Here is a 23259-nt window from a genome sequence, read left to right as displayed (position 1 = left end):
TGATTGCTCTTACAGAGCCCACTCTGCCTCAGCCCCCGGCACCGCCGGTGCGGGTCCTTCCTTCAGCGGGAAAGCCGACCATGGTCAGGCCACTGTCCATAGAGGCAACGGGCAGGCACCGATCGCGGTTGAGATCCCGGCACCGCTCCTGCTCGTATCACTGATCGACATCCAGGCGCCGCTCGCAGTCCCGGTACCGATCCCCCTCTTGGCACCGGTCGTACTTGCGGCACCGGTCCAGGTCGCGTTCTCCGGACCAGTATTCAGCACGACGGTCTGGCTCCCGGCACCGTTCTCGACAGAGTCGATCACGCCGCTGCTCCTTTAGGTCCCGGTCGACCTCCCGGCACCGCGCTGGTCGAAGGTCCCGGTCCAGGTCTCAGCACCGGTATGACTCCCGGTACCGCTCTCCAGCAAGGCATGACATCCGGTACCCACCTCACGGACTATCGGCTCCGTCCTGGCCGTCGAGACACCCGTCGGGTTCGTCCCGAGCAGACAGCACTCTTTATGGGGATTTGGACCCCCACGCCTGTGCTCTTCCGGAATCCCAAGGACTGGAGCAACCGGTGCAATGGTCCTTCTGGACGCCTTGGGCCTACCACCAAGCCCAAGGTGATCCCACGACAACGTCGCGGTCCGCGACTTCGGTCCATCGGGCACCAGAGGCCACCATCAGTTGTCCTCCTCCAGCCGATGCGGACGTTTCAGCCAAGACCCAGGACACTGAGGGCGCAGCAGAAACCGACGCCCCCTCTGGACCAGGAGTCACAACATGAGCCATTGGTCCCGGGTCTCTCGTCCTCCTCCTCGCTGGATGAGGCGGTGGCGGGTACATCAACCTCGGGCCTGCCCCCCATCGATCTTCGAGCCCACCAGGACCTTCTCCGCCGCATTGCGTTGAGCATCAACTTCCAGGTGGAGGAAGTCCCCGAGGTGGAGGACCCGGTCGTGGACATTCTCTCTTTGGATGCCCTGACTCGTGTAGCCCTACCATTTATCCGCTCCACCCAGGCTAAAGCGGATGTGATCTGGCAATCTCCGGCATCCATCCCTCCTACGGCCAGAGGCGTGGAGAGGAAGTATATGGTACCATCTAAAGGGTACGAATACCTTTATACCCATCCTCCTCCGTGCTCTCTGGTTGTGCAATCTGTGAACGAGAGGGAGCGCCATGGCCAGCAAGCCCCCGCCCCAAAATCGCAGGAGGCTAAACGCATGGATCTACTGGGACGCAAAGTATACTCTGCAGGGGGCCTACAGTTGCGTGTAGCTAACCAGCAGGCGCTTCTCAGTAGATATAACTTTAACACCTGGCAATCCATGGGCAAATTCACAGAACTGGTCCCGCTGGACTCCCGCCCAGAGTTCCAGAGCCTCCTCGAGGAGGGGAAAAAGATCTCCACCTCCCATGCACTCCTCACCGCGGATTCGGCGGCTAAGGGACCATAGCAGCGGAACACAATGCGCAATATCTGGTCAGTCCCCGTACCCCCGAACTGCAGCACACAACCAGGACCTCCATTTTCAAGCCGGCCTTCGCGAGAAAACGGGACCCACGCCAAGCCTCAAGGAACAACCGTATTTAAATCGTTCCCGGATCAAACCAGACCCAACGATCTTCCGGGGCCCAACCCACGCTCCTACCCACCCAGCCAAGGCTCGACATAGGCACGTTAATCGAAATTCGCTGCCTGGTAAACCGTCGCCATCCAGCCCGTTCTCCGCGGCCAGAATAAGCCGCCAAAACCCACCGCCGGGACAAAGCAAAACTTGAAGAGGACCGAGAGCAAGCAACCAATCCGCCCAGGACGCCTATCCATCCAACCGCTTCTTCCGTCCTCCCCCCGGGGATAACCCCCCCCCCTAACCCCATTAACTCAAATAAGTTTCGTTTTGGGGTCTACCACGGGGAGTGGTTACCACTCCACATTATTCACCCCCCCCCTCCACCCACCCCCCGTCTCCTGCAGGACCTCCTCCACGACATTCTCCCGGCAGAGATCCACGATGCTCTCGAAATGAGCCATAAGAGGTACCTCAAGGAACTCAGGCAGAGGTATCCGTTATTCTTATCCCCAATCGAAAGGAGCCTCGACCCATCCTAGACCTCCGCGGGCCAACGCCTTCTAAAAGAAGTTGACGTCTGCAGGTTTCCGGGACAGTATCCGTCCCTATCCGGGAGAACGGTCGCTGCCCACAAGAACCTACTTCATGTCTCCATACCCCCCACACAATGCACCTACGCTGCATGTGCGAGAACCTGTCACTCCAATCACGGTCTCCTTCCCTCGGACCTTTCACGTCCCAAACGGTCTTCAAAAATGATGCGTGGGCGCCTTCCCCGTCGCGCGACGCCATAGGCGCTTCCCTTACCTGGACGACTGGCTTTGTCGGGGACCTCCGAGACCCAGGTCGTCGCCCACGTACCGTCAAGTCAGGGACTGTTTCGAGTTGGCCTCGAAAGGTCAATTGGCAAGTCATCCCATGCCCACACAGAGAATCGATTTCAGTGGCGCCTGGAACTCCGCGCTAGCAACATCCCACCCCACGACCGGTCCAGGCAAAATCACCGCATAAAGAGCCACAAGCCTTCCCGACGACCTCGCCCGGTCTGTCTCAGCCTCCTCGGCACCTGGCGGCTGCACCTTCGTCACCGAAACACGTCCAACCCGCTTCGCCCCCTCGTCAACTGGCTAGCCGCGACCGCCCATGCATGAAGCATGGACGTGTCGCACATCCCCCAAGCACTCTACATCCCGCCGTGGGGCAAAACCTCCCCCTGCGGCACATCCGTCACCCCACGACACCCGCCCTCGTCCGTGACGACGGACGCATCATTCTCCTGGGGGGGCCACATGGAAGAGATCGCGCATGCAAGGCCTCTGGCTGCCCAGGAGCTGCTTACATAATAAACAACTGATTACGGCATCGGCCGCTGTCAGCCTTCCACCACCTGCGGGCCGTTGGTTAGTGCCACGACAACACCCGCGATGCACTACATACCAGCAAGGAGAGCCTCCTCCCCCTGTCTCAGGAGGCGACAGATGGGAACGTCATAGCCACTCCAGGACCTGTGCATCCTCCCCAGGATCCAAACTACGGAGCGGACCACCCCAGCAGTTCATTGTAGCCCACGATGGCAACTCGACGACGTAGCTCAGGCCTCTCCAGAAGTGGTTCCCACATGAGACCCTTCGCCCCCGCAGCAACTAAAGTGTCCCAGTTCTGCTCCTTCAGCGGCTCGCCCGGCCATACAGACCTCCCATCTGGTGATCCCACCTTCCCTCCCACCGTCCGTTGTGGGCACCAGTCCTGAAAAGCTCCGCAGGGACAGGGCTCGGTGATTGACCCACCCATTGCCCCAGCGGGCCCGCAGAATGGTACACCACGATTGCTGGACCACCAAAGCCAGCCCCTTCCTGCCTCCCACAGGACCTATATCCAGACCACCAGCCTCAACATCCGTACCTCTCAACCTCAGCTGACGCGTGGCCCGCGGGTGAGCGCCGGAGCTGCAGGCTCCACCCCCAGGCAGCGAGTCCCTCCGGACCAAAAACCCTCCACTAGGCTACGTAACTGGCCAAGTGGAATGTTCCGGTTGCGGTTCCAGACGCACCCCCACACCTGCGCACCCCATCCACTAAAGAAATCCCTGCACCTCAATCAACAGGATCCACACCCACCTTGCGGGACACCTGGGCGCATTTCCCACTTCCATCCCGAGAAGATGTACTCCGTTTTCTCTCATCCTATGTCTCGATTCCTCAAAGGGGCCTAGACCCTTTTTCGGCAGTACGCGCCAACCCCTGGGACTAGTTGGGTCTGTCAAGACAATGGCCGCTCGTTCGACCCTTGGCAACCTCCCTCCGATTGTCCGCGGAAGGGGCGTTCTTATACCATACAATCGTTAGGAAGTTCGGAGCTCCGGCTCAGTGACTCACCTACACATACTCCACACGTACAAGGTGCACGGCCCACATCCACCTCCCCCCAATGTGTCATCCTTCCCCAACCAAACACACCTCCGTCTGTTTCCCAACCCACCATCCCGAGAGACAGCAAGCCACTTCGGACAACGAAGCACGCCACTACATTGACCGCACCATACCTTTCTAAGACGCCCCAACCTGTCGCCGTGGCGGACAGAGAATAAAGTCAACCCTTCCGGTCCCAAGAATACGTCCTGGGGCACGGTCGTGCATTCGACTTGCTAGGATCGAGCCACGCTCTCCAGCCCGGTGACTGCACATGCCCACCTAAGGCCAACCTCGTCGACTGCCTTCACTCGAGTACCTACCACAAAACCGGCAGCTACTGCTCGACAGCACCTTCACACCCATTAGCTTGTACAACAATCCAGGGACGACGCAGCTCTTGGCTTGGCTGTCTTGCATTCGACAGTGTCTAACTCCGACCTCACCGCCTAGGTAAGGCTTGGGATTCACCTACTTGGAATGGATATGAGCAAGCACTCGAAGAAGAAAAGACGGTTACTCACCTTTGTAACTGTTGTTCGTCAAGATGTGTTGCTCATATCCATTCCACACCTGCCCTCCTTCCCCACTGTTGGACTAGCCGACAAGAAGGAACTGAGGAGCGGCCGGGTCGGCAGGGGTATATATCCGGTGCCACAGCGGCACCACGCCAGGGGGCGTCTGCCGACCCGCCGGGTGTTGCTAGGGGAAAATTCTTCAGACGAACGTGCATGTGGCGCGCATACACCTACTTGGAATGGATATGAGCAACACATCTCGAAGAACAACAGTTACAAAGGTGAGTAACTGTCTTTTCTGGGCCCGGGAAACAAGCATTAACTGGTGGGACCGCATCGTTGTGAAGCTATGGGATGATGAGCAGTGGCTGCAGAACTTCTGAATGCGTAAGGCTACTTTCATGGAACTGTGTGAAGAGCTTTCCCCAGTCCTTAAGCACAGCAGTACTAAGATGGGAGCTGCTTTCACAGTGGAGAAGCGAGTAGCGATAACTGTGGAAACTTGCAGCGCCAGACTGCTACTGGTCAGTGGGGAATCAGGTTGGAGGGGGTAACTCTACCATGGGGTCTGTTGTGATCCAAGTTTGCAGGGCAGTCAATAGACTTCTGATAGGAAGGGGAGTGTCTCTGGGCAATGGACAGGACATAGTGGATGGCTTTGCCACGATGGGGTTCCCTAACTGCGGATGGAATGCATATCCCTATCTTGGCACTAGACCACCTTGCCAAAGAGAACATAAACTGAAAGGGGTACTTCTCAATGGTGTTGCAAGCACTGGTGGATCACAGGGGGCCATTTCACCGACATCAACGTGGGATGGTCGGGAAAGGTGCATGATGTGCACATTTTTAGGAACTCTGGTCTGATCAGAAAGCTGTAAGCAGGGACTTTCTTTCCAGACCGTGAAACAACCATTGGTGAAGTTGAAATGCCAATCGATCCTGGGAGACCCAGCCTACCGCTTGCTCCCGTGGCTCATGAAGCTGTACACAGGCAGCCTGGACAGCAGTAAGGACTGGTTCAACCATAGGGTATGGCTACACTTGGAAATGTGCAGCGCTGGGAGTTACAGCTGTGTTCGTACAGCTGTGTAGGGACAGTGCTGCAGTGTGGCCACATTGACAGCTACCAGCGCTGCAGTGTGGCCACATTTGCAGCATTTGCAGCGCTGTTGGGAGTGGTGCATTGTGGCGAGTGTGCATATGGGGACAGCTTATTCCTCACAGGGTGCGACACTCATCCTATTTGGCGGCGGGGTTGTGGAAGGGGACAGAAGGGTGCGGAAACATTCCGCTTCTCTGTCACACGCCCCGTGTGCATCGTACCTTCCCTTGTTCAGCCGTTGTGCCATTGTGAGTCTGTCAGCGCGATTCTGTTAGAAAATGAGCCGCAGCTGCTGAGGGACTTTGCCCTGATGACAATGTCGAGCCAGCACATCACGTTTGGGCGTTTGAGCTATGCCTATCAGCTCCAAAGTGACAGTGAGGAGTCCCGATGAATATCAGATTCGCCACTAATGGTGTGACACTAAATGCTTCTTGCAGTAACGGACGTGCCTCAGCATGCCGTGGAACGCCAACCTTTGGGCTCGGGAAACAAGCAACTGCTAGTGGTGGATCACATTCGTCTGCAAGTCTGGGATGACAAGCAGTGGCTGCAGAACTTTTGGATGAGAAAAGCCACTTTCATGGACTGTTGCTGAGCTCGCCCGCCAACCTGCGGCTCCGCAAGGACATGAGATTGAGAGCTTGCTCTGTCATGTGAGAAGCGGGTGGCATATTGCAGTCTGGAAGAGTGGCAACTCCAGACAGCTACACGATCGGTCGTAGAAACCAGTTTGGAGTGGAGAAGTCGACCGTTGGAATAGTGGATGCAAGTTGCAGGGCCATTAATGTATCCTGCTAAGAAAACCGTGACTCTGGGGAACGTGCAGGACATTCTGGATGGCTTTGCACAAATGGGTTTGTCCTAACTGTGGAGGGGCGATAAATGGACGCATATTCCTATTCTGGCACCACTCCACCTGGCATCGAGTACATAATCGGAAGGGGTATTTCTCTGTGGTTCTCCAACCGCTTGTGGATCACCGTGGGCGTTTCACTGACATTACACAGGATGGCCTGGAAAGGTGCATGATGCATGCATCTTTCGGAACAGTGGCCTGTTCAGGAAGCTGCAGGCCGGGACTTTTTCCCAGACCGCAAGATCACAGTAGGGGACGTCGAAATGCCCATTGTGATCCTTGGAGACCCCACTTACCTGTTAATGCCATGGCTTATGAAAGCTTATACAGGGAAGCTTGACAGGAGCAAGGACCGGTTCAACTACAGGCTGAGCCAGTGCAGAATGACTGTGGAGTGTGCTTTTGGCGGTTTAAAAGGGCGCTGGAGGTGTCTTTATGGGAAGCTAGACTTGGGGGAAAGCAGCATCCCGCCGTTATATCTGCGTCTGTACCCTCCATAATATTGTGAAGGGAAGGGTGAACATTCAGTGAGGAATGGACCTCCGAGGTTCAACGCCTGGAGGCTGATTTTGCACAGCCAGAGAGCAGGGCTACTAGAGAGGCCCAGCACAGGGCTTCAAGGATTAGGGATGCCTTAAGGGAGCAATTTGAGGCTGAAAGCCAACGGTAATGTTTGGTGCCTTGCACAGGAGTGAAGTGCAGTGGTTACAATGATTTGCAGTGCCTTTTTCCCTGGGGTACAGTATGTTTCATTTTCTGCAATAATAAAAAACTGTTTTAAAAGCCAAGAAATCATTTATTAAAAATACAGTATATAAAAGGGCAGGGGGATAGGGTGCTGAACTGTACAGTCAGAGGTTTGAATATGTCCTGCCTGGAGTGCTTGAAATGTCTGCTGCACTTCAGGATTCAGGTGCTGCATGGTGATGGGGTTGAGTGCATAGGGTAAGGTCGTAGTTCTCAGGGCTGGTAGGTGAAAGTACAGGTGTTGGGGCAGCTGGTGGTGGTAAGAACCAGAATGCTGGAGAAGCGGGTTTTGAGCAAACAGTGGGGCACAAGGGAGAGAGCTTTGGGAAGGGGGGCGTTTAGCACGGTAGTGATCTGCCTGCATGGCTACCAGTGACTGCATACAGTCCTTTTGGCGTGCTAGAAGGCTTATCAGCTGCTTTGTGCTTTTCTTGGTAGCCAATTCCTTTCTCCTGCTTTGTGTTTCCCTCCACTGATACAGTTTTATCTCTCCAGTCCTGCAGCCTCTTATTCTCTCTGGCATAGTGATTCATAACTGCGTTCACCAATCTTCTTTGTTTTTCCTTGGTTTCCTCCTCAAGTTCTGTAGTCTTTCAGCAGTCCGTGATAGGGCTGGAGGATTCAAGGACACTTAACAAAAACAGAAATAGAAACATTTATTACAGAGGCTGCATTGTTTATAATCACAGTGAAGGAGTTGTAGACTATTTGTAGCATCATTTACATGTAGCAAACATAGCACAGAGAGGCCACAGCAAGGAAGACATGGTGAGTAATGGTAAATGAGTGATTAATGAATCCACGTTTCTGCCGCGACGATCTCCCCTGGGAAGGAGAGCTGCTTGAGCCAGGGTTCACTGGGGTTTCTGTGCATTCGGGAAAACAGAGAGCAGCTAAGGGGAAAGTGCACTGAACACCACCCCCACAAATCTTGCCACAGCAGTTACTCCTGAATCAATGTTTCTGCCACGACTCACCTGGGAAGAGGAGCTGCTTGAGTCAGGGCTCACTGGGGTTTCTGTGCATTGTGGAAAGCAGAGAGCAGCTGGGGGGAAAGTGCACTGAACAGTATCTCTACATTTTCCACAGGATTTTATCCTGCCAGAATATATCGCTGCTGTGGGTTACCTGGGAAGAGCGGGAGGGTCTTCTACAGCAATGTGGATTCTGCCCTGGTCCCTATGCAGCTTTGCCTGTGCAGCAATGGTCCCCCCCACCCCTCACGGCACAGTGGCACGGACGCGTTAGCCTGACTGGACAAGGACCACGGTGGCTCTCCCTATAAACTTGCGCAAGCGCATTGCCCACGCTCTGGCTGAAACTTTTGAAGAGATTACAGAGGCCGATTACCGCGACATGATAGACCAAATCAATGGGCTATTCCACATCTAGGCATGCATGCATGCAGCCATAACCCTCCTCCTCCCTCCCACAAAACATTTCCATCCTTAAAATAAAAGCTGCTTACCGGGAACCCGCTCCTCTGCTGCTTCTTCACCAACAAGTTCAGCTGCTGCGACTGGCTAGCTTCCTCCTGGCTTGAGTAGAGCTCCTGGCTGCATGCCTCCTGGGACTTCGGGGTGTCTCCCCCACCTCAGTAGCCTCACTCTTGGTTTCCTCTGCACCCTTCCCCTTCCCCTCCTCTCCTGCTCTGAACTGTCCATCGTGGTCTTCGGATTGGCAGTGGGGTCACACCCAAGTATCGCATCCAGCTCCTTGTAAAAACGGCAGGTCGTGGGGGCAGCACCTGAGCGGCGGTTTCCCTCACGGGCTTTGCAATAGGCACTCCGCAGCTCCTTTACTTTAACCCTGCACTGCAACGCGTCCCGTTCATGGCCCCTTTGCAGCATGGACTTTGATATCTGGCCATAGTATCATAATTTTCTACGGCTGGAGCGCAGCTGTGACTGCACAGCTTCCTCACCCGAAACACTGATGAGGTACGTCTTGCAGCTCGCAAGTGCTCCGTGCTGGGGCTCGTTTGGGATGTGGAGGCATGGTCAGTGATATTGATTGCACTCCACACCTGGCTGAGCAAACAGGAAGGGGATTTTTAAAATTCCCGGGGCATTTAAAGGGCGGGTCACCTGAGCTCAGGCAGTGGAGTGCGAAACGATGAGCAGAGTGGCTGAAAAGGTATGCTGGGATACCTCCTAATACCCTGGAGGCCAATAACAGCGCTTTTGATGGCCACACTTTATGAGCAGCGCGGCATCATCGGCGCTGGAATCGCTACACCCCGAGCAGACCAGGTGTACAACCAGCGCTGCAGCCAAGGAGTTGCAGCGCTGGCTGTGCTTTGCAAGTGTGTACACAGAGTGAGTTGCAGCGCTGTAACCCCATCACCAGCACTGCAACTCTCCAGTGTAGCCAAGCCCATAGGCTGAGCAAGTGCAGAATGGTGGTGAAATGTGCATTTGCACGTTTAAAAGGCTGCTGGCATTGTTTGCTTAATAGGTTAGATCTCACTGAAAGCAGTATTCCCATTGTTGTTGCTGCCTGCTGTGTGCTCCATAATATCTCTGAAACAAAGGGAGAAAAGTTTCCAGCAGGGTAGGGGATTGAGGCAGATCGCCTGGCAGCCAATTTTGAACAGCCAGACACCAGGGCAATAAGAAGAGCACGTCTAGGGGCTCTGCATCTCCGTGACGCTTTGAAAACCAGTTTCAGCAATGATCCACAGTAATGTGACACATATCTGTGTTGTTCCGTACTAAGTTGTCCCCTTCATTCTATTTTCTCCCCTGTAAACTCTGCCTCCACTAAGCATAGTGTGCTGAATGAATAAAGAGTCTTTTCTCCTCAATCCGTTAAGTTTTATTATACTCGCAAACACACAGACACAGCAAAGAAAAGTAAGATAACCTGGGGCAAAAGGGCTGATAACACTAGATGGAGGGAGAAATAAGGACAGCTTTCTTACAGTTGCACTGCAATAACAATCAAAGGTATGGGAATGGCCGCCTGCTGGACCTTGTACCCTCCCCTGGAGTTGAGTGCAAGAGATACTGAACTTCTCCCCTGGCCTCAGGACGCTTGGGAGAGGAGGATGTGGAACTTGGCAATGATGTCATCAGGTTCAGCATAGGGACTCTAGCATCCAGCTGCCTTTCATGAACCTCAGCTAGATGCCTCAGCGTGTCTGATTGCTCCGTCATAATCCATAGCATCTCTTCCTGCAAGGCACACTCTTGTTCCCTGCATGGTCTACAACAGGGGTAGGCAACCTATGGCACGGGTGCCGAAGGCGGCACGCGAGCTGATTTTCAGCTGCACTCACACTGCCCAGGTCCTGGCCACCAGTCTGGGGCCCTGCAATTTAATTTAATTTTAAATGAAGCTTTCTTAAATACATTTAAACACCTTTATTTACTTTACATACAACAATAGTTTAGTTATATATTAGCTTATAGAAAAAGACCTTCTAAAAATGTATATTAATTATTACTGGCACGTGAACCTTAAGAATCAGAGTGAATAAATGAAGACTTGGCACAGCACTTCTGAAGGGTTGCCGACCCCTGGTCTACAGTCTTCCCTGTCCTTGTGCAGGTTGTTGGACATGCGCTGAGCTCCTGTCTTGTCTTCTTCAGAACTGCGCATTAATTAATTATGTCCTCCCAAGTTGTCTTTTTCCGCCTTCTAATCTGGGAAAGTCTCTGTCCGGGGTGGGGAAGCACCGACAGACCAGGTTTCAGCTGCAAAGAATACAAAGCACAGGTAGCATTGACAGTGCATACATTGTTTCTGGTGCAAGGTTAATTTTTTTTAATAAAAGAAACACTCCTCAATGCACTTCCCTGCAAGCCACAAAGTAATCACAACTGCTGGCTACTGCAAGAGTCGGTTTTCCGCTTCAGCTATGTTGAATAAGGCCACGAGACATGGACGAGAGGTCTTAAGAACATAGAAATGGCCATACTGGGTCAGACCAAAGGTCCATTGAGCCCAGTATCCAGTCTACCGATAGTGGCCATGCAGGTGCCCCAGAGGATTGAACCTAACAGGTAATGACCAAGGGATCTCTCTCCTGCATCCATCTCAACCGTCTGACAAACAGGATCTAGGGACACCATTCCTGGCTATAACCATGAATGGACTTAACCTCCATGAATTTATCTAGTTCTTCGAGTGCTTGCTCATATCGATTCCAATTAGGGTGTGCGCGTTACGTGTGCACGTTCGCCGGATGATTTTTACCCTAGCAACACTCAATGGGTCGGCTGGGGTACCCCCTGGAATGGCGCCGCTATGCCATCGGATATATGCCCCTGCCGACCCAACCGCCCCTCAGTTCCTTCTTGCCAGCTACTCGACAGTGGAGAAGGAGGGCAGGTTTGGAATGGATATGAGCAACACATCTTGACGAACAACAGTTACAAAGGTGAGTAACCGTCTTCTCTCTTTTTAAACCCTGTGATAGTCCTAGCCTTCACAAGTCCTCAGGCAGAAGTTCCACAAGATTGACTGTGTGCTCAGAAGGTAGGTTTTTCCATTGCTCAGATCATCCTAGTAGACCTTCTTTGCACCTGTTCCACTTTGAATTCATCTTTCTTAAAGATGGGAGACCAGAACCGCACACAGTATTCCAGAAGAGGTCTCACCAATGCCTTGTATAACGGTACTAACACCTCCTTATCTCTACTGGAAATACTTTGTTTGATGCATTCTGGACTGCATTTGCCTTTTTCGTGGCTGCACCACACTGGTGCTCATTAATTGTCCTGTGATAAACCAGTACACCCAGGTCAGAGATCCCAAGCTTCTTTCAGAGCCCCGCTTACTCACACATTTCAGTCCTTTGTTCCTGAGCTGGGTCTCTGCTCAGATTCCCTGCTGACAGTTGTTGATCTATGAATTGTTGGAGCTTGTATTGTTTCTCTGGACTCCTTGTTGATCTGGGTCAGTTTGTCAGTCCCTTAATGACTCTATTCATTCCATGCAAAGGGAGGTGAGACATATGCACACACTTATGTCTCTTAGGCCTTGGCTACACTGGAGAGTTGCAGCTCTGGTAGTGGCTTTACAGCGCTGCAACTTACTCCCCGTCCACACTGGCAAGGCACATACAGCGTGTATCTCCCTGGCTACAGCGCTGGTTGTTACTCCACATGGACGAGAGGAATAAAGAGAACAGCACTGGTGCTGCCAGTGGCTGGGTGCCAGTGTAAACAGTGATTAATCTTACTATGCTGTAACTGACTTCTGGAATTTTCCCATAATGCTTTTAACTAAAGAACTCTCTTTGTTTTGTTATGATGCCTCTGTTTGTTTTTGTTGTGAACTCCGGGCTCGGGGAGCTGCTTATCTGAAAAAAAACGCAGCTTCTGTTTGTCTTGAGCAAAGCAGGCAGGGAATGTCCACAGCTAGTGTTTGCTTGAGGAGAGAAAACAGCACGGCGGGAGGGAGGGAGTCCTGGGGCAGCTGCTTATCTGGTCTGAAGGCTATTTGTATTTAAGAATGAATGAGAGAGGGATTGGGGAAGTGGTAGGAATTTGCAGGCGGGTGCTGACAGTGTCGGCTCCAAAATCCACACTTCTCCCCCCCCCCCGCCCCACGCTTCCTGTCACGCTCCACCCCACCCCACCCCACTCTTTTGACAAGCACGTTGCAGCCAGTTGAACGCTGAGATAGCTGCCCATAATGCACCACTCCAAACACCGCTGCAAATGTGGCCACGCTGCAGCACTGGTAGCTGTCAGTGTGGCTACGCTGCAGCGCTTTCCCTACATAGCTGTACGAAGACAGCTTTAACAACCAGCGCTGTACAGCTGCAAGTGTAGCCAAACGCTCAGCTTCCCCTGAGATCAAACTTAATCTTTTTACCTGCTATAGGTAATAATGCAAAATGTAGGGGAAACTGAGGCACAGAGGCCTCATAAAAATATTACAAAATTGCCCCTCATCACACAGGGTATATTACATTCTCCTCTTACTTTTTAATAATTAATTCCAGGCCTCATATGGGTCTGTCACCATAGTATTTGAGTACCTATGTATTACCTGTGCAGGTCCCATAAGGCTTGCTGGATGGGCCAAAGTACACAATATAGGTTTTTTTGCCAGGTGTTTAGGAAACCAGACTGGCAGTGACTGAATACCTGGAAAAGAGGTGTAGCTAGGGAGAAGGAAAAAGAAAGAAGTGTTTGGTGGTGGTTGAAATACTGTCCGCAGCTGAAGGGGATATTGGATTACATTTTTTGCACAGTGGAAATATAATTTTGTTCTGGATGAGATTTAATTCTGAAAAATAACATTTTGTTTGTGTTGTAGGAGCTGCAATTACTGGTGACAAAGTACTTAGTTCATTATTTTACAGCTGGTGTTAGGCCTTGCTCTGTAAGCCAGTGTAGGATGTGCTTAAAACAGAAGCAGATAATTTGATTCAAGTCGTTTGGGTGTCAGTACACTGACAGTTTTGATAATTGGCAAACCTGAAACCTCCCCTCACTTTTTAGCAGAACTTTTTGTAAATGTCTTTAAAAGTGACTCATCTCCTTTGTTCTTACAATTTACTTACCTGAAGTTTTCATGCAAGTCCTTTTGTTCTTTGAGTATAGTGTCTAGCACAATGGGTCGTGGTCCGTCAGGCACTATGGCAATACAAATGATACATAAGTACTCAGTACATTTAAAAAAAACCTAACAACTTGAAAATCAGATTATAATTTTCAGTTTTATTTTTACAAGGCTAAAATCTGATGCAGAGTCTTTATGCATGATTGAGATACATGATTGATATAATGTATATTACACATACATGCACTGAGGACATCTTATGAGTTCGAGTGCCTGTCCATATGTGAATTCTGCTCTAGGAAAACATGCACCTGGGATGGGAGAATTTTTTTGCTAGCAGAGTCCCTTTGCTCCATGGATGTACCCTGACTACCCTTGTGGTCGTCTGTACTGAAGTTATAACTGATGGTCGGGAAACAACCACCACTCCTGTTCTTTCTCACCACCCTGGCCTGAGACTGAGCGGTTCAGTGTCTGCACGTCTTAGCTTAGTTTTGAGAGTTGTGCATAGTTTGACAAATAGATTTTAGTATAATTAAATATGAGTTAATTGTAAGGATTTGCTTGCGTGCCTGTTCCACCCTAACCTCTATATTTAGTGAGGAAATTTAGTTTTTCTGTAATTCCCCCAAATTCCCTGGATTTAAATTTTGTGGGTCCTATGGAGGAGCTTTTCCCCTTAATGATATTCACTTCTGTTGTGTTTAGGGGAGTTCTTGCTAAGTGTGGTACATGTATATCATTCTGAGAACAAAAACATGCAGGGAAGTGAGACTGAAAATGCATTTGTTAGACCACTCTAAGCAGGCAGTCTCAAACCTGGGACTGTCTGATCCATTCTACCTCCTACACAATGGACTGCAGGAATGAGTCGAGCTATGTGTGTTAGCTTCAGGGCTCATTTCTCAAAGGACTTAGGTAGGAAGTCTTTGAAGGCGTTACGAGAGGATAGTGAGACATCTCTTTGGAAGAGAGTAAGGAGGAGACCTGTGTCATCAGATGTTGGCTGTATGTGTGTTCCCTCTGTGTGCTGTCCCAGATCTGCGCAGGTAGCTGGCACAGGAGACCTCGAGTGAACGACCCAATGACCACAAAATCCATTAAAGTACAGAAGCACTTGGCCAGGTTTATTGTCAACAAAGCATATTACTGGGGCCTTATATTTGCTACAAGTGCACTCAATACATGTATGCCCATGACAATGGACACAGCTCAATTAATGGCAGGACTTTTCATTATCCCTTTGGGTGGCCAAAGATATTCCCTCTGAGATGCCTCTTTATACCCAGATACTAACAAGTTACGTATTGCCCCTCTGATGTATCTGGGTGCCACCCATTACCTTGTACATGTTGGTTTGATCAGAACATCTCTATTCATCATACTGTCATCCTGACCTTATCTTAAGAGAGGTTAGCATATTCCTGTTATCTTTGGGGAATGTGTTGAGGTGTTCTGGTACCACCCTTCTGGAGTGTGTTTGTGTGAGAGTTCTGTGCCTAGCACCTCTTAGGAATGTGTGTTTTTGCACTGTGAACCTTGTTCTTGCCAGATTCTGGGAGCAGGGCCTGCCTCTTGCTTACAACTTGACTTTGCTTTATATCGGCAACGCTTTGACCGCTATTTTAGCCCAGTCCTCAGGCCTCATACCAGGCCTCTGAAACAAGGACTTGTGTTTCAGACTCTCTTCCTACTACAACCTCCATGTAACTCTTTGAGGAAAAAGATGTTTGCTCTGCTCCAAAGAAAATCTCATATCCCGGTATGAATCCTGATGAGGTTTTGATGAGGTCCTGATGAGGTTTTGTGAAAGGACACCATACTGAGAGCTCGATATTGAAAGAAAAGACCACTGTGTGTGTCCCAAGTGCAGAATCTATCAGTGCACAGACATATTCAGTACTGAGAAAGTACCGTCTGCCTCTAAACCTTTGGCACTGGCGATACCATTGGCTCTGGAAAAAGGCTTTGACCCAACTAGACCATCAGCACCACCAGGTGAGCCAGTGATGAGCACTTTGTCTCAGGGAATATTTGTGACCCAGGGCCCTGCACCATCTCCAGCATTGGTACCACGTAGATATCCCCTCTTGTCAGGGGGATTACAGTTACCTCTGCCTATGAGATACTAGACTGTCACTGGTACAGACTCTCCAGACAGTACCAACCAGAGTCAGGCTATACCCATGTTTATATCCAAGATGATGTCTGAGCTCCATTTAAATCAGAACATTCACTTAGAAATATTTTTTTTCTAAACCTCATTCTAATCAAGATGAAGCTAGATTACTTACCCTGAATGTCTGTAGAGCATTAGTCTTTTATCTCCCAAGAAGCAGTTCTTTAGATATTCCCTGAGGCTCTTTCTTTTGTTTGCAGAGAGTCTGAAGAGTGAATACTTCAGTTTCCACCCAACCACCATTGTTTAAGTGGTTACATGATGTATTGAATCATGTAGTGAGATAATGAAGATAGTCCTACTAGCTATTCTTAGGGCTCATTCAACCGGGCCTCAGTGTCTGCCCTCAGGAACGTTTCCACTGGGGTTATCTATAAAGCTGCCACCTGGAGTTCCATTCACAGTTCTTCTAGACATTATTCGTTGGTAATGGCTTCTAAAGCAGATGCCTGTATTGATACTGCAGTTCTTCAATCAGTGGTAGATCAGACTCTGAGCACCACCACCATACTTAAAGCATTTAGAGGAGTATACTCACATAGACAAGCATGAAGTCACCTGTACAGTACTGGAGTTCTTTGAGATGCTGCCCATGTGTATTCCATGACTTGCCTTTCTTCACCTCTGTTTGAGTACTTCTATGCCATTATGGGTTCTGCAGTAGAGAAGGAAGTGGAGTAGTAGCTGGTCCCACATTATGCTATATACCCTCAGAACAGGGCTGAACAGACCAGGGTGGATTTGATTGAAATCAAATTGATTTAAATCACTAGTCAGGAAGACTCAATTTAATAATGGATTTCTACGTGAAAGTGCATTCTTGTTGGTTTTTATAACTTTAATACATATTCTTCACAGGTAGAGGAACTTCATTACAATATTGCCAAACTGGGTCTCTCTTACAGCTTGCTGCCATTCATTATAGGTTTTCCCTTCTAGTGAGAGAATATGATAGATCTCAAATCAATGAAGGCTACACTCAGAAAGGCCTCAAGACTTCTGGAATATGCTGCTCAAACAGTTTCACTTTTGTTTCCACTTCCTGTCCCTCCCTTCTCACATTTATCTCCAGACTTCTTCTCCTTGTCCAGATCTATTCCACCCCGAACAGTCTTTTATGCATTTAACTTTTTTAAACTTTGCACTTTTAGAGAGAGGGATTGACCCTGTACACAAATCTGCAGAGGGACAATAGGGTTGAGGTTTGTTATTTCTCACATTTATTTATTTATTTAAAAACATTTTTGCTGTTAACAAGCATGTTATCTCTGGAGACACAAATCCACAGTTTGAGAACTGCAAAACTAAGCATCTCTGATGGTATCTTCTAGATGGAGCACTGAATCCCACTGGATATACGGAAAGATTAACCTAAATAATCTGTACAGAAGCCCCTGGGACCCCATAACATTGGGTCCCTAATCCATGAACTATTGGAACTCGTTTACAAAATTTTTCTTAAACATTACATGAATATATTGTCTCATACTATAGAATTAGAGTTTATAATCCCTATTCCACGATAAGCTATCTTTTGAGCTGTAATGTATCTTAATTAAAACTGTCTTTAGATAGTTATCAAAAAGCATTTTATCAAAAAAATCTGATTTTTTTAAAAAAAAATCCATGATTTTTATCCACTCTGGAACAGACACCACTAGCAAAAAAACACCCCAACTCCAATCTCTGGCCATGGGGTGCATACGCACCTAGAGTAGAATATGCATCTGGACAACACTTCTTGAAGAACTCTTGTTAATGTATATGTAAGTACATTTTCTTTACCCTCACTATAAAAAAATATTTGTGCATTTAGGCAAACAAGCTGCTGAAAAGTAGAATTCCTGGAAAAAGTGAATTATCGCAAGCCCAGGAGCAGATAGCTGTGCTTCAGAACAGACTCAAGGAACAAAGTAGTCAGTTGCAGATAATGCATCAAAAAGCACATGACCTGGAACTACAACTAGAGTCTTCTGAAAAGGTAAAAAAAAAACCCTCTCTTAAATGAGCCAATCACAATTAACTTTGTGTTAGAATATAGCTTTGAAATATGATCTTGCAATCAAAGCAGGATTATGCTGTGTTGCTCTTAAAAGTTTTTTTGGAAGAGTCCACTAATGAACACTTAGATTCTGTATGAAGTAGTATTGATGTTTCCATAAAGGGCTGTGGATCAATGGCACTGAACCCATTCTTTAGCATGTTGTTCGGGGATGATTACTGTTCTTTTGGAGGTATTGTCTTACAGATGAGACATAAATTCAAGATCTTGACTATTAGGGATTGATAGCAATCTTTCTACGAGGTAATGACTAGGTTCTGGCTACATTTAAATTTGGGTCATTACATTCTTTCTGTCTAAATTCACCCTGCAATTTCAGTTGTAGATGGTGGACTTTGCTACTAGACCTAAACTGGTATATATGTTGAGATGCTTCATCGCCAAAGTGGCTGCATTTCAATGGTTGTTGAAGTGATCTATGTATAGAGGTGTTAGAGATTGGTTTGATTCATTGGGATGAAAGGTGCTGTATACGTGTAGGATAATTACTGTATGGTTATACAAGAATGTTTCAGAAGTTACCCTTAAGGTCTACATGAGAACAAAACGTAATTGTCTTTAATCATGTTAGCTTCAGACATAAAGATAAGTGAAAGCTTCTGTTGGTTCTGCCTCCAGGTTCATAGATTTGTTCATTAAATATATAATTTATATCAAGACGACCAATTTAAGATTCACAGCCTGATACTTTAAAATATTACCCATTGGGGAATGATTTACAAATTTATTTTTATTATAGAGGTATTAGTTGTGGCTCCTTAATTAAACTTAAGTTGAGTGTTTTTGTCTATAAAGCAGGGATTCAGCTTCTTTGTTGGTTATAAAGAATACAGTCTGCTCCCCAGAATTACAGCATGTGCTCTTTGAGTATAAAATGAATTTTCTAAGAATTGACAAGTAAATAAACCAATTAATTGTAAGTTAAAATTAATTTACTAATGGGTCCTTTAACCAGTACAGCACCCTGTGTCAGATCATATTTTGTCCTGAATGATTTAATCTCAGGCATTTACACAAACTACACACAAATTGGTAGGGAGGTAAAAATTAAGTAGATTTAGTGCATTGGATAGTTCTTGAACAGAAATACTTACAATTAGTGGTCACTTTTTCCATTATTCTTCATAAATGAAAATTTCTCCTTTTAGCAGAAGCTGAAGAGCATTATTCTTCGAATTCTTGCTCATGTCGATTCCATTTTAGGTGTGTGGATGCCCACATGCACAGTTGTCAGAGATTTCTGCCTTAGCGGTATCTGTAGGGCTGGCTGTCGCACCTCCTGGAGTGGCACTCCCATGCAGCAGTATATCAGGTGCTACTGGTCCTGCCAGGTCCTCTCAGTTCCTTCTTCCCACCCATTATGGTTGGTTGGAGCGCCTTGTCTTGCTTCGCAAGAGCAGCAGTGGTTATCTATTGACTGTTTAGTGGGGCAGCGGAAGGAGTTCCAAGCCAGTGATGGGACCTTCGGGTCCCAAAGCGGTCCGGTGGCTAAGGAGCAAGACCAACCAGCTCTGCAGGTGCCATGCCAGGTGACCAATGCAGCTCTGCTCACATCACCAAAGGGGAAAGCCATCAGGGTGCTGCTGTGTAGACTGGGGGGACATCCCGGATAGCTCAGTGGTTTGAGCATTGGGCCTGCTAAACCCAGGATTGAGAGTTCAATCCCTGAGGGGGCCATTTAGGGAACTGGGGTAAAAATCTGTCTGGGGATTGGATCTGCTTTGAGCAGGAGGTTGGACTAGATGACCTCCTGAGATCTCTTTCAACCCTGATATTCTATGATTCTATCCCAGGTCACCGGATCGCAGGCGCAAGTCCCCGTTGCTGCGACCTCGGGACCCTGCACCGCAGTCTGGCTTGCTGGCCAGAAGACCTAGATCTCCGTCAAGATCCCCTCCTACTAGGTGAAGGACTCCAGACTCGTGGTGCCACTCCCTGTACTGCCAGTACCAGTGACCATCTGGCCGTAGGTTGCCTAGACACTGAAAACTGTCTCCCAAAAGATCTCATCGTCATCGGTCTCCGTCCTGGAGGGATCGTTCAGGATCTTGATGTCATTCATGCTCGCCCTGGTACCTGTCCTGTCCCCTCCCCTCCCCTCCCCTTGTCAATCGCCTACCAGGGTCAGTAGGCAGACCCAGGTCTCAACGGCCCCACTGTGGTCACTGGAGGGACAATGGTCAGGGTCGGACTGTGATTTTAGCCTGTCACAGACATGGGGTGACTCCTCCGTGATGTGGGAATTGGAGGTGGCTCTGGCCATGGTGCTGACTTAGCAGGAGCCGTGGCCTCCCCAGAGGCCATACTGGGGCCCGTGGGGGGTTCCGGTAATGCTGGTCCAGTACTCCCAGCCCTCCCTGGCCGCATTGGACAGACCAGCTGATGCACTGCTGGTGCTGCAATCGGAACACAGTACTGTGGCGGAAGCAGAGCCTGCGCACTGTACCCTGATGCTAAGGGAGCCCTCCCCTGACAAGGAGTGGATGACACCATCCCTTAGGTGACACAATCGTCTTTGAGGAGGTGGCCAGACCATCCCACATTGCAGTCCCCTGGATGACTTTAAAGAGCGTCAGGCCCTCCTTAAATGGGTGGCTGAAAATCTTGATCTGCAGATTGAGGAGGTCGCTGAGGTAGCAGACGACCTCTTCAATGTCATCTCGGCGACCACACCAGCGAAGATTGCATTGCCCGTCTACCTGGGGTGCTCGAAATAGTCAAATCAGTGTGGCAAACCTCCAATCTATTCCGTCGGCCTCAAAGAAAGCATATAGTGCCAGTGGTTGCTTATCTGAGACTTTGGTGGTGTTTTCCAAATATACCTGTACCTTGGTGACTGGTTGATAAAGGGCTGGTCTCTGGATCAGGTGTGCAGACATCTCGACCTGGAGTGTTCAACCTGTCATGACCTGAGGTTCATGATAAACAAGAAAAAATCAGCCTTAACACCAGTACAATACACACAGTTCATCGGTGTAGTCCTCAACTCCACTTGGGCCAGGGCCTTCCTCCCCAAGACTCAGTTTCAGGCCATGGCGGACCTCATTGTGGGCCTGCGGGACCACCTGCTTACCACCGCCCACATGTCTCTGAGGCTGTTGAGCCACATGGCAGTATGTACTTACGTGGTCGGGCACGCACGACTCCACCTCAGACCTCTTCATGTATGGCTGGCGTCAGTCTGGGTCCCTAACCGGCATATCATAGTCAGGATCCAGACTGTCATCCCTCATCTGGTGGCAGGATCCCACGTCGGTGTTGGAAGGAGTTCCCTTCACGGCCCTTGCCTCGTCGGTGAACCTTGTCTCTGATGCCTCGGGTCTGGACTGGGGAGCCCACCTGACTGCTTTCAGCACTCAAGGTCGTTGGTCCAGTCGTGATGGTTCCCTGCATATCAATGTCGGGGAACTCAGAGTGGTATGACTAGCCTGCCAAGCCTTTCTACGTCATATACAAGACAGGATGGTTCAGGTCCTGATTGACAACATGGCTATGGTCTTCTATATCAACAGGCAGAGCAGAGCCAGGTCATCTGCCCTTTGCCAGGAGGCCCTCTGGCTCTGGGACTTCATCCATCTTGTGGCTGCTTACCTTCCAGGTCCAGAAATGCCTTGGCAGATCACGTCAGCAGGATGTTCTTGTCTTTCCACAAGTAGTCCCTTCATCTGGAGGTGGTCAGTTCCATCTTATGACGGTGGGAAACTCCCCGGTGGACCTTTTCACGTCCAGGCAGAACGGGAAATGCCACATCTTCTGCTTGATTAGGGGCATGGACAGAGGAGCCCTGTCGGATGCTTTTCTGCTCCCATGGTTGGAGGCCCTGTTGTACTCCTTCCCTCTGGTGCCATTGCTACCCAGAGTCCTCCTGAAAATCAAACAGGACAGGGTGAGGGTCATCCTAATAGTGCTGTCTTGGCTCCGCGAACTCTGGTTCAGCATTCTGCTGGACCTCTCAATGATGATCCCATTCCAGCTACTGCTAAGGTCACAACAGTTGTCCCAGAACCACGGCAGTCTTCTGCACCCCAACCTGCTGCGATACATCTGCATGGCTGCTGCATGGCTAAATGCGCAGGAGCAGCAGTGCTCGGCTGAGGTTCAGCACATTCTGTTGGAAAGTAGGAAGCCCTCCACCAGAGCAACCTACTTGGCCAAGTGGAAATGATTCACCTACTGGATTGCGGACAACGGTGTTTGTCTTGAGCAGGCTTCGCTGCAGCTTATTCTGGACTGCCTCCTTCATCTCAAGCTCCAAGGCTTGTCCCCTCAATGATCAAGGTACACCTGGCCAGCCTTCTACCTGCTGTTCGAGGGCCGGTCGGTTTTTGCACAGGATGTCATGGCCAGATTCCTTAAGGGCCTAGATCACGTCTACTTGCATGTCAGGGACCCTGTCCCTCTGTGGGACTTGAATCTGGTGCTGTCACAGCTCACAGGTCCTCTCTTCCAGCTGCTGGCTTCCTGCTCCATACTTCTCCTCTCCTGGAAAGTTGCATTCCTGGTTGCGGTAACATTAGCCTACCGAGTATCTGAGATTCGGGTGCTTACCGTGGAGCCACCTTACATGATCTTCTACAGGGACAAGGTCCCACTAAGGCTGACGTTTCTTCCCAAGATACTCTCTGTTTTATTTGAGCCAGGACATTTATTTACCAGTCTTCTTTCTGAAGCTGCATAGGTTGGAAGAGCACAGGCTACATACCCTGGACGTCAGAAGGGCTCTGGCCTTCTACGTTGACAGGACCAAGCCATTCCATAAGTCAATGCAATTATTCATTGCTGTAGCCAACAGAATGAGTGGATACTGGACTACCTTTCAAAGAATTACTTCTTGGATCACTGCCTGCATTTGCTGCTTCTACGACCAAGCATAGGTGCTACCCCTGGCGATTGTCACTGTACCAGGGCACAGGCCTCTGTGGTAGCCTTTCTGGCTCATATGCCTCTCCAGGACATCTGTAGAATGGCCACCTGGTCATCTGTCCATACTTTTACATCCAGCTATGCCCTGACTCAGCAGGCCTGGGATGATGCTGGCTTCGGTAGGGCAGTGCTGCAAGCTGCTAAGCTGTGAACTCCAAGCCCACCTCCGTGGATACTGCTTGTGAGTCACCTAAAATGGAATTGACATGAGCAAGCACTCAAAGAAGAAAAAACGGTTACCTACGTTTTCATAACTGTTGTTCGAGATGTGTTGCTCATATCCATTCCATTTCCTGCCCTCCTGCTCCTCTGTTGGAGTTGCTGGTAAGAAGGAACTGAGGGCGCAGGGCCGGCGGCACCTGGTATACTG

The 23259-nt window shown here is 49.6% G+C and overlaps 1 protein-coding gene across 4 annotated transcripts in view; it reads left to right on the top strand.

The window, feature by feature from the left end:
* PCNT (pericentrin) overlaps positions 1-23259 on the top strand; it is a 282663-nt gene that overhangs the window by 55969 nt on the left and 203435 nt on the right. For all 4 annotated transcript variants that reach the window (XM_075069898.1, XM_075069897.1, XM_075069895.1 and 1 more), the window contains one exon: positions 17721-17885. In XM_075069898.1, the coding sequence (XP_074925999.1) occupies positions 17721-17885 (165 nt within the window). The remainder of the gene's footprint in view (positions 1-17720; positions 17886-23259) is intronic.

This window comes from Chelonoidis abingdonii, chromosome 10, assembly GCF_003597395.2.
Source record: "Chelonoidis abingdonii isolate Lonesome George chromosome 10, CheloAbing_2.0, whole genome shotgun sequence".
In the NCBI taxonomy this organism is placed as follows: Eukaryota; Metazoa; Chordata; order Testudines; family Testudinidae; genus Chelonoidis; species Chelonoidis abingdonii.
The sequence above is the reverse complement of the archived record's forward strand: the minus strand, read 5'-3'. Positions and strand labels throughout refer to the sequence as shown.